We start from the raw sequence: 12,305 nt of genomic DNA, 5'->3' as shown, positions 1-12,305 counted from the left end.
TTTTACAAATAGATCGATTATTGGCGATTGGTAGGGTTGATGGGCACAATGTTTAAGGAGTTTTGGTGAGGAATGATTGAATAAGAGAATGGTAGTGATGTAAGGTTATAACGATACTGGAATCGGCTGTCAATTGTTAGAATATAAACTTTAGGTAGTAAATTGATATTTTGAAATGAGTTGGAAAAGTCATTAAGGCAAATTTTGGGTGAGAAAAAGTCTTTACTCTTTAAATATTCCAAAAATATTAATAAATAATAGGTACCAATAACTTAGGAATAACACATGGCTCAATTTTATATGTCTATATTATTACACTTTGATGAAGAAAAGACAGGACATTGAAGTGACACATAAGATAAATGTTGCTAAACAACTAGTAAATAGCTAGATTTAGAGACTTAATTAATTGGGCTAACGATTAAATCTACTTTGAACAACCTTTGTTATTACCCACATGGTTTTGGCATGCCACCTACCCCAGGCAACTTCTTTGATACTTCCAATAATAATTTAATTAGAAGAAAATTGTTGTTTTCATCATCATTTGTTTGATATGCCTAAATCCAACAAACATCACCTCTTTAGAATACCCTTTGAAAATATAAAACGTGACTAAAATCACTTAATCAAACAATGGTATACAAAAATTAAAGATTAATAACAACGTAATATTGATTCAATAAAACGTTTAATATTATTGATCTATATATCTTACTGTAAAAAATTAAAGATTTTTTTTCTTGTTTCAATGAAGATAAGTTGATAAACTTTTTTTACTAACTTTCTCTCACAGATGTGATTTAACAGTTTGTAATTTGTTAGATGAGACCCATTGTGAGCTACCACGTTGCGTTTGTAAAAGAAAATTAATAAAAAAATTTTGTGAAGTAGTATTATCCTCGTTGTTTATACTTTGATGACATGTATATGCTTGTGAGGTTAGAGACAATGAGTGGAAGGAATTTGTCCTTATTTTAATATTCTAAATAAAAAAATGTAAACAAGGAAAAAAACAATTAAATCATGGAAATTAATGAAATGTGAATCAGAAACTTAGGAAAGTGAGAGAGGCATGTCAGGGTTGTAGTGTTTGAGGTTGAGGCAGTTGGCTGATTGAGTCATGAGTGTGCGGTTGGATTTATTACCAAATGCGATGTACAACTTCTCAACCATTAAGTACAGCCATCATATGCACTATTAATCACCGCCGTAATAGAATAAACCTAACCCTTTTTTTTTTTTTTTTTTTTTTTTAAGTTATCTAAACCCCCGTTAGAGTATGTCTAATCTTTAGAGTCACAGAACACCCTACAAACCCAATAAACAAAGATAATTTGTTAGAACTCAAGCTCAAGGCAGAGTTTAATCCAAAAGATTGACCTAATAAGTGGGAGAGCCTCTAAGCTTAAGTATCACATTTGGTGGATGTGAGATCCCGATGTAGGATCATACCATTACCCCCCCTCCCTCTTCAAGAGTCGACATCTACGGTAACTTTCACTCTATCGACACTGACGGTAGCCCTTTCCCCTTTAGGCGACTTCACTCACTTATCAGTTATTCGATGTAACACCTCTTCCCAATGAGAGCACACTACATCTTAATCTAGCCACGTTTGGTGGGTGTGAGATCTTGATGTAGGATTCTAACATTCCCCTCCCCCCCTCTTCTTCAAGAGCCGACATCCACGGTGGCTTTCACTCCATCAACACTGACCCGACGGTAGCCCTTTCCCCTTTATACGACTTCACTCATCTATCAGTTATTCGATGTAACACCTCTACCCAAAGAGAGCACACTACACCTTAATCTAGCCTATAAGTAGCCATTTTCGCAACCCAACTCTCAACGAAAACATCAATGTTATAACTCAAGCTCAAGGGAGAGCCCAATCCAAAAGACCGGCCTAATAGGTGGGAAAGTCTCTAGGCTTAAATACCACACTTGGAGTGTGTGATCCCGATGTGGGATCCTAACATAATTGAGGTATCTAGACCCACATTGGAGTCTGTCTAATCCTCAATGTCACGGAATATCCTACAAGGCCAATGGGCTAAGATAATTAAGATATTCAGACCTATATTGGAGTTTGTCTAATCTTTAGGATCATAAAACACCCTACAATGGTAATTGATCTAAGTAATTTCACAAATGTAATAGTTATCTCTCCTCTTACTCAAACACAAGATCTCATTGGTTATAGCTAAACCCTAGTAGTTAAAGGGTTTATCATCCTACCACAAGAGGACGTGTAAGAAAACTACCTTCACGCAAGGTAATCATTGAGAACAAATGTTCTAAATCCATGAAAATATATTTCCATTCTTTTCGTATTGATTTTCGTAAAATAAGACATGTCTCACAAAGAGGGTCAACTATTATTGCACTCATGACTGATGCTAATATTTCTTACTTTTACCCTTTATAAACTTAACGAACCTTCTTTGTTTTAAAATTATTTATATCTCTTGTTTCATTTCGCTAAAAATCCCGGTTAGAATCCTTTATAAGAACGAAATTTCTCTCAAATTTATTAGATTTTTCATTAAATTATAACTAAGAATTTTATGTTATTCTTTAGAATATTTGTGGTGTGATCGGAATTAAAATATATGTAATTAAAAAACGTAGAAAAACGATTGTCGTTTAGCCTCAGAAAAATGAGAACCCTTGTCATAAACGAAGGTGAGAGAGTTCCAACTATGTGGGATACATAGAAAATTTCTTGTCATTCTCTCCAATTTCAATTTCATTTGGGGCCCAACCATGACATCTTCATAACAGCCGTGAAAATCCGATGATGGAGAGTTTTATGTAAAACTATACGAAGAAGACAAACCATGATGCAAATCTTTATCAACTCTAATCACAGAACATCACACACTTAGCTAAACAATTCACCAAAAAAAAAATAAAAAAAATAAAAAATTCCTAGGATTCTTACTACTTCTTATCAACTAATCTCCGAGATCCATTAAATATCTTACAAGGTATGTTACAAATATGGTAATTTGCTCCCTAAGATGATTTAAACCTAGAAAATCAATTAAAAGAGCAAACCTTCTAGAATGACAGGCTAATCCTTTGGGGTTTCTTCCTATTATATTCTCTCCTTCCTATAAGGAGTCGACATGCCTATCACATGCGATATTGTGAGTAAGGTTGAGATTACAAAAAAAAAAATACAATAGGGTTAGGAGCGTAGAAAAATCCAATCCCATAAAAAAATCCTTGAAAAAAGTTTGGGATTGAGAGCTAGGTGGGGAAAGGCGAAAAATGGTGAAGCTCATCCTTGTCCTCGATAAAAACAAAATAATTAATATATTATTTAAAAATTAAATAAAAAAATAAATATAGGGATTTCAAGTATGAGAATAGAGGTTGATATTACGTTCCTCAATCGGGGATACCCAGCCTTGGTCCCGCTCCCAAAAATCCAAGGTTGAGGCAATATCTTAAGGGGATTAGGAGATGAAGGTTCTCGAACCTATAACCAAAAATAGACAACCCTAGAGTAGGGTTGATAATGGGTTGAATTCACGGACCAACAAGTTTTCATTATCGTCAATCTATTAGGACCAGAAATCCTTGAGCTCGTGGGCAAAATAGTCTATGTTAACAGTGACGTTCAATAAGATTATCACCAATGCCATAGTGTTACAAAGAATTTTGCCAATTGGTATCTTTTTCCTCCTCAATTCTCCATCAAATTAAGGTCCTCCTCCTTTTATAAGGGCACATTTCACCATCTCTAAGAGCAAATATTAATGCTCTTATCCTTGGATTCCTAATAACATCCTTGTCACTATCCAAATCCCAGTTGGCAAATTTTTTGAGACCAAAGATCACAGCCACATGAATCACAAAAATTAAAAAAGAAGTGGGTCCGGCAGAATGTGATGATGATCCGACGGTTGATCTTGACACGTGATTAAGGACCCCCACTAAATATGAAGACCACACAGTAAGGACCACTTAATTAGCCAAAAATAAATAAATAAATATTAAAAGGGATATTAATTAATGTTGTGGTAAATAATTCGGGTTTGCTTTTTTGAGGAATAATTTTCAATCTTCCTCGTGTGTTTCGCCCTATTTTTAATTGGCCCAGATTTGAGTTCTCTGAATCGTGATTTAATTAAATGGGGGTAATTTCAAAACCTCCCCTGTTGTTTTAGAAACTGACAAATAAACCCTTAGATTTTAATTTAATTATATCAAACATATATATAGGATATTCCAATCAACTTATATCTACCTCGACTAATTTTAATGGGTGATTAGTATAACATCCTACTATTATAATCCAAACATATATATATATTATTAAATACTAAAATATGCATCAAATATTTGAACTATATTTCTAAAACGATTTTCAAAATACTAGTCAAATGAGTCTATATCATTTTCACACACACACACACACACACATATATATATTGAAACAAGATATTCGAGTCAACTTATATACATCTTGACTAATCTTTACAAATGATTAGTATAACATTCCACCGTCATAATCCAAACATATATTTATATATTATTAAATACTAAAATACACATATTAATTATGTATTTTTAAATTTTAATCCATACTTTTCTAATTTTAATCCATAAATTACGTATTTTAAAGTAAGATAATCATTAATTACCTTTTTAAGAACCCTTAGATTTTAATTTGAGACAGGATATTCAAGTCAACTTATATGCACCTCAACTAATCTTTATAGGTGACCAGTATAGCATCCCATCGTTATAATCCAAACATATATTTATATATTATTAAATACTAAAATACGTATCAAATATTTGAACTATATTTCTGAAATGATTTTCGAAATACAAGTCAAATGAGTCGATGTCATTTTCGCATAAACATATTGTAGATATAACATAATTCGACACTTCTGTTTTCACTTAAGATTTTTCATCTTCTATTGTAATTCATAAAATAAATGAAGAAGAAAATGTAGGTGTATTTAGAAGGGAGATGACAAAATGGGGTACCAAATGTAATTTTCCAGAGAATGGAAAGAGAAACAGGCACGTTTTTCAGCTACTTCGTTGCTATTTCTTCTCTTTCTTCGTTTCTGTGTGCGTGTGAATGAGTTCGTAAAATCCGAAGCGACGACGAAGAAGAAGAAGAAGAAAGAAGAGGAGAGAGACTCAACCCAGAAAGAGAGAGAGAGCAAAACTCAGAGCTAAAGCTAAAACCTTTAAAGCTCAAGCTCGCTCTCTATATATAAAACATCCTTAAGACTCTCTCTTCTCTTCTCTCTGCTCAATTTTCTCTCCCTTATTTATTTTTTGTTTTTTGTTTTTATTTTTGTTTGGTGTCAAAAAACTTGTTGTACCGCAAGACTCTCTCTTCGTATCTCACATTTTCTCTCGCCTCTGCCTCGCCATGTTTTCGTTGAACCGAAGCGCTTTTCTGGTAATATAAATCTAACCCCATTTCTCTGTTTTATTCTTACTTCAAGATCATTGACGTTTTGTGATTGATACAAATCAAGTATAGCCTTAAATTCACTCATCAAAATCGTTTTTTTTTCCTCGCATCAGAAGTACTCCTTTCGTTTATTTTCATTTCTGGGTATTTTGGTTTTACCTCATTTCATTTATTGATAATTGTTTTTGGTGCTATTTATCATATCGGAGTCACCTGATTTTATTTTTATTCTTTTTTTGGGTGATTTTTAGCTTTTTTTTTTTTTTAACTGTTTCAGATTCAAAAGTGTACAAAATTTTCTATTTTTTGATTGAAAATCATTGATCGTATGCGGGTTTGATCTTATAAGCTTTTTAAACCCGGCAAATTTTCAAGTTTTCGCAGAATTTGCTTGATTTCCGTTTCTGGGCCCTCTTTTTTCAGCTCGAAAAATTGATAAATCATATGAAAGCTTTTAAGTTTAAACGATTCCACATCTGAGCTCTCTTGCTTAAGTTCATTGTCAGTAAAAAGATCACATTTTCTAAACTGTTGATCTTGTTTATGCTTAAATTTTGTTTCTTTCTTTGTTGTTATTGAACAGAATAACAAGGGCTTATCAAGCCCTTTGCGTACTACTGATCAAAGAAGCAGAAGATTGCCAACAAAAGTGGTGACTTTTAGCGTTTCTAAGAGGGAGAACGGTAGCCTTGTTATGGAGACCAATAGCTCACCAACCTTCACAGATAGAGACAGCTATGCTGAAGTTGTGGATTCCAAGACGGACGTGAGCGGCGGCGCTCAGGATGTCTACGGTGAGGATACCGCCACTGAAGACCAGCCTGTCACCCCTTGGGCTCTCTCTGTTGCCAGGTACTTATCAAATCATTTATATTAATATAATTTGATGTTACTTTATGTTTAGGATTTAAAAAAGATAATATAAATAAATAAATAAAGTGTATTTGTTTGCTAATTTTGGATTGAAAGTTTTTGTGCGAGTAATGGACCGTGTGGGTCGTCACATCATTTCTTTTTAGTTTGTATTTGTAGACTGAAGTTTGTCGTTGCACTCTTGTTTTAGTGTACTCTAGTTACTACCAAATGAGATTAATTTATTATGATTTATGATTCAATTTGAATATGTCTTTTGAGTCCTAAAACAATTGTAAATGTGACACCACATATAAGTGTATGGCATAATTCATCTTCCTGACTTTTTGTATATGGATGTATTGTAGCATTAAGAGTTGTAAAAGTTTTTTTCTAGACCATTAATTTATTTTACATTTTGCTTGGTTTTCTCCAATACAATATCTATTCTCATGATGATTTTTTTTTTTTGTTGTTGTTGTGGGGCTTTCTTTGCATGTGCTCGATCACGAGTTAAACATTCTTAATTTAGACCACTGGACAACTTTCCCTAGGCATTGTTTGTTATGAATTCAACTGTCGAATCAAATTCATTTCTAATACCTAAATTTCATGAATCTAATTTGATGAGTATGACAAGATTATGAAATTTAATGTTTGGTTTTGTGAACCTATATACACCTTATGTAGACCTTCCTCGGTTAACACCCCAAGGCACATATAACTTGGATATCCATGGTTCATTACTAGTCTTTTATTTTTTGTGACCTTTAAGATCACTGTTTTTAACATCTGTGTAATGCACTACATTTGGATACATAGATTTATAAGAATGGTGTTGTTTTCTTTTGCCAATAAAGAATGGTTTATAATTTTGTCGTTCATTCGTATTAATACATTTTTTATGCTTCAGTGGGTATTCTTTGTTGAGAGATCCTCATCACAACAAAGGGCTTGCCTTCACCTTCAAAGAGAGAAATTCACATTACTTGCGTGGTCTTCTCCCCCCTACAGTTGTTTCACAAGACCTCCAGGTTATCTACCTAGCATTTAAACCCTTTCTTGTTTTCTTTCCTCTTTTTTGGTCCCTTTTGTCTTTTTTTTTTTTCCTTTGGTTTGCCAGATTCATTAGATATTTAACAAACATCTTGCTAATCAACTCTCCAGGTGAAGAAGATGATGCACAATATTCGCCAGTACCAAATTCCCCTGCAAAAGTACATGGCCATGATGGATCTTCAGGTAACATACCGACAATTTATTCTCATAAACTGAAAATCATATGTTGAACACAACCAACTATTTCAATTTTAAAGTTTAACTGAGTATCATCACAATTTTAGAAATACTTCCCAAATTTGACTTCTAATGATTGTTTCCTTCTCTAACATGCATTGCTTTTATACCTATTTGCTAATGCATTTACATGTTCAACTGTGAGTTCACTTCAATGATATATTTCTGAAATTCCTTGTGCCCCTTGATGTCCGGAAGGCGAACTGATTATTTCATTCTATTTATTTCCATCTGTTTCACAGGAGAGAAATCAACGGCTGTTCTACAAGCTTCTCATTGAAAACGTTGAGGAGTTACTTCCAGTTGTCTACACTCCCACTGTTGGTGAAGCTTGCCAAAAATATGGAAGCATCTATGGCCGTCCTCAGGGTCTTTTTATCAGTTTGAATGATAAGTAAGTTTTTGGTTCCTTGTGTTACTGATGGTTGAATTTTTTAATTTAATATTTGTTTACTGTTTGTGTTTATATTGATAAGTACTTTATTTGAAGAGGGAAGGTTCTTGAAGTGTTGAGGAATTGGCCCGAGAAGAATATCCAAGTCATTGTTGTCACTGACGGAGAGCGGATTTTGGGGCTAGGGGATCTTGGCTGTCAGGTATGCTCTACCTGAAGTTGCTTATTAGGACTGTCGTTGATGATATCTATTTATATTTGCCATCGAATTGTGAGATCCGATCACTATATGGATCTCCAACACATGCACTGCCTTTTTTCTCTCTCTCAGTACTCTCCTTTGTAACTTGACGCAATGACCATTCGTTTTCTCAGGGGATGGGAATACCAGTGGGCAAACTTTCTTTATATACTGCTCTTGGAGGAGTTCGTCCTTCCGCTGTAAGTGAACATGATCAACATTATTGGCTTTTTGACATGATTAAGTCAACTACTGTGATTTGTTTCTTTGTGTAGCAATATCTTTTACTGCTCCGCTAAAATGTCTTTATAAGACATTATGGGGTGCTTTCATCATTCTTGTATGATAAGCTAATGGTGTTTTAGTAATCCAGTAGGTTGCTTCAAATTTTCCTTAATGTTATAACTAAGTCAATTGTTGTGAATTTTTCAGTGCTTACCTATAACCATTGATGTCGGGACTAACAATGAGAATTTGTTGAACGATGAGTTCTACATTGGGCTCAGACAAAAGAGAGCTACTGGACAGGTTCTTGATTTTTCTGGCACTGCCCTTCTATTATGCATTTGAGTTCATTTAGGAAGCTGTCTTATTCTATTATGTTTAACTGGCTTTCTTTTCCTTGCTCTAGGAATATGCTGAACTCCTACATGAATTCATGACAGCAGTCAAGCAGAACTATGGGGAGAAAATCCTTATTCAGGTAGTTGGTGATGACTAAGGCCTTAATGAAGTAGTCTGGATTGCAGGTTTTATGATTATATTTGTAGTCTCAATGTTCTCTAAACCTGTTTACCGGATTTGGCAGTTTGAAGACTTTGCAAACCACAATGCTTTTGATCTTCTTGAAAAATATGGCACAACTCATCTTGTATTCAACGACGATATTCAGGTAATTTTTGTTGGGAATTTGTGATACTTTTTATTATTGTTAAGCTTATTGCTGAAATTTGGTTGATAACTATATTTCAGGGGACAGCATCTGTGGTCCTTTCAGGACTTATTTCAGCAATGAAATTTTCTGGAGGAAGCTTAGCTGACCAAAAGTTCTTGTTCCTTGGTGCGGGGGAGGTGAGTTCATAATTTTTTTGTTTTGGAAGTCCTCATTCTGCTTTCTGACTAGTTTTTCAACACACAATAGAGGAGGAAAATCTAAATTAATGTCAGAGTTTGCTAAGTTAACGAGTAGTAAGTAGGAGGCAAAGAATAAAATTGTCTTGCATTAAAATTGAATATGCAATATATGCTATCATTCAATACTTTATGTATATTAATCATTATACCTCCTGGACAGCTTCTCTTGCTAATGTCTATTCCTCTCTCTCTCTCTCTCTCTCTCTCTCTCTCTCTCTCCCCCCTTATTGTATACACAACTGTCACTTATTTTCGCATTTCACTTTCATTGTTTGATAAACAGGCTGGCACTGGAATTGCAGAACTCATAGCCCTTGAGATATCAAAACAGGTTATTACTGTCTATTAGCATAAATCTTTATGCTTCATTTTGGAGATGTACTGTGGACAAGCAGATGTAGAAAAGAATCTTTAACAGCTTTTAAATATAATACTTGATTCTTTCTGCAGACAAATATGCCAGTTGAAGAGGCTCGCAAGAAAGTTTGGCTTGTGGATTCGAAGGTAGAAAAGCCCTGATCTATTTCTTTGCTATGCGAAGTATATTCCTCCTTGTATCTGTTTTCTTGCTTTTCTGCATTAAAATTTGACTGTGTTTTTCTTTTGGTTGCAGGGATTGATTGTCAGTTCTCGCCTAGAATCTCTCCAACATTTCAAAAAGCCCTGGGCACATGAACATGAGCCTGTTAAGGGCCTCGTAGACGTGATCAATGTGCGCAATCTCATTTTATGACTACACATACAGCATCTGCCCCTTGTGTTAAAGTTTCTAAGTCTTTGCATTTTTTCTTGTATTTGTCAGCAAATCAAGCCAACAATTCTGATTGGAACTTCAGGACAAGGACAGACATTTACCAAAGAAGTGGTTGAGGCAATGACGACCTTGAATGAGGTATCTTGTCTGTCATCGTACTCTTGTTAATTAAAACAAGCGTCTTCCGGATGAAGAAACTAACCCATTTTCTTGTGTATAACTGCATGCAGAAACCCATTATTCTTGCTCTTTCCAATCCAACTTCACAATCTGAATGTACTGCAGAAGAAGCTTACACCTGGAGTCAGGTAATGCAAATTATCAGATTCTTCTCCCACTGATAAATATTTTGTCTATTGCTTGTGATCGACTAAAAATGTTAGTGTGAAACTTCGCTTATCCTCGACTTTGTTTTCTGCAGGGCCGTGCGATATTTGCAAGTGGAAGCCCATTTGACCCCGTTGAATACGATGGCAAGGTTTTCATGCCTGGCCAGGTCTGAACTCTTTGGATTTAATGAAGTGTCCTATATAGATTAATATGAAACCGAGGTTGATTTTGTTTATTCTTCGTTTGTCATTCAGGCAAATAATGCATACATTTTCCCTGGATTTGGTCTGGGTCTAATAATGTCTGGTGCCATCCGTGTTCACGATGACATGCTTCTGGCAGCTGGTAAGTGCATAGAGATTTGAACATTTATGAGTTCGCCATGAGTTGCCGAGTGAAATGAGTTAGCAACTTTTGACCGTAGATGTTCTCTACACAGTTGAATATGTTCTCATATATGCATTTTCATGTTTCTTGGCTTGGTACAGCTGAAGCCCTGTCTTCGCAAGTAACTCAGGAGCACTTTGACAAGGGACTCATATATCCACCATTTAGAAACATCCGAAAGATTTCAGCACATATTGCTGCCAATGTAGCCGCAAAAGCTTATGAACTTGGTGAGCCGCCTTTTCTTACATAACTTGTCAACTATATTTTCTCAATGTCGAAGACATTTATCACCGCCGTACTTATCATTCTGCAATTGGTTTACAGGATTGGCTACTCGTCTCCCTCAACCTAAGGATCTGGCGAAGTATGCCGAAAGCTGTATGTACAGCCCTGCCTATCGAAACTACCGGTGAAACAAGAAGAATCTCTTGTAGTACTGCTTATTTGGAGTTAACATTACTCGTTAATTACTAGTTGTCTGTTCTTTTATTTATTTTTACGTTTACTTGCTGCTCCTCCTAATGTGAAGTCTTGTAAGTTAAGTGGTGGTGGTGGTGGTGGTTATTGGTAGTTGGATTAATCAAAGTCCGAATCAAATCAAATTATAGCATGAAAATGTTGTTCTCGTGGACTTAAAATTTTTACAGAAATGAAATTCAATCAAAGAATGTGTTTGAACTATTTGTCAATCGCTGATTGAACCAGATCTAACGGTTTAAGAGTCGAGGACGGTGTTATCCTGGTTATATACTATATATACATACAAACGAATAAATGACTTTTTCCCATTGGAAAATAATTGCACGGTGTCTCTTATCGATAACTGTAGCATTACTCTTTTTCATTATTTTAATGACAGTTTTTCACGTAAAATTGTTGAAAATATGATTTTATTACCCAGTTTCAAAATACAAAATATATATATATTTATGTCACCTAATAGAAAATTGACACATTTTTTTAAAGAATCGGGTTTTGAGTCTTATCGTATGATCCAGTGTTTGACTTGAATAGCTGATTTATAAGTTTTTATCCGATTTTAACCTGATTTATATTGGACTCATTTTTCAACTTGTTTTCGGATAGGTTCACGTTTCGAATCGGATATTTTGTCCGCCCCTAATGAGTATTGCATTCTCCTTCAAGAAATTCGGGCAAGTGCAAAATCGGTTATTCCAAAAACCGGTTCGGTTGTTAGGTACCCTTAGAGCATGACCCGAATATTTGGGTTGGGTGGGCCGGATAGGCAAATGTCCAAACCAGTTCGGGTTCTCAGTTTTGAACACCCCTAGGTGATACCCGCCCCAACCCTGCTCTCACTTTAGAAATTGCCTTGAATCAGGGTGGGGTTAAGCCTAAACTTATGGCAACCATGAATTGGGCTTGAAGGCCATAACCTTTGAATTATAATTCAAAGGAACACATGAGGAACGAGTAACACTCATCTTTGAATTATGAT

At 34.9% G+C, this 12,305-nt stretch overlaps 1 protein-coding gene across 1 annotated transcript; it reads left to right on the top strand.

Annotated features, from left to right (window-relative positions):
- The first annotated feature begins 5,140 nt into the window (after nucleotides 1-5,140).
- On the top strand, nucleotides 5,141-11,339 carry LOC116131091 (NADP-dependent malic enzyme-like). Its single transcript, XM_031416736.1, has 20 exons — nucleotides 5,141-5,440; nucleotides 6,039-6,307; nucleotides 7,221-7,341; nucleotides 7,475-7,549; nucleotides 7,846-7,997; nucleotides 8,094-8,199; nucleotides 8,373-8,438; nucleotides 8,671-8,766; nucleotides 8,870-8,941; nucleotides 9,047-9,130; nucleotides 9,211-9,309; nucleotides 9,656-9,703; nucleotides 9,823-9,876; nucleotides 9,986-10,084; nucleotides 10,175-10,264; nucleotides 10,357-10,434; nucleotides 10,548-10,622; nucleotides 10,711-10,801; nucleotides 10,945-11,073; nucleotides 11,171-11,339. Exons 1-20 carry the CDS (start codon nucleotides 5,411-5,413, stop codon nucleotides 11,257-11,259), a joined length of 1,923 nt encoding a protein of 640 aa, XP_031272596.1. The 5' UTR covers nucleotides 5,141-5,410; the 3' UTR covers nucleotides 11,260-11,339.
- The last annotated feature ends 966 nt before the right edge of the window (nucleotides 11,340-12,305 follow it).

The sequence above is a fragment of the Pistacia vera genome, unplaced genomic scaffold, assembly GCF_008641045.1.
Source record: "Pistacia vera cultivar Batoury unplaced genomic scaffold, PisVer_v2 Contig1064, whole genome shotgun sequence".
Lineage (NCBI taxonomy): Eukaryota > Viridiplantae > Streptophyta > Magnoliopsida > Sapindales > Anacardiaceae > Pistacia > Pistacia vera.
This window is presented reverse-complemented; position numbering and strand designations above follow the sequence as displayed.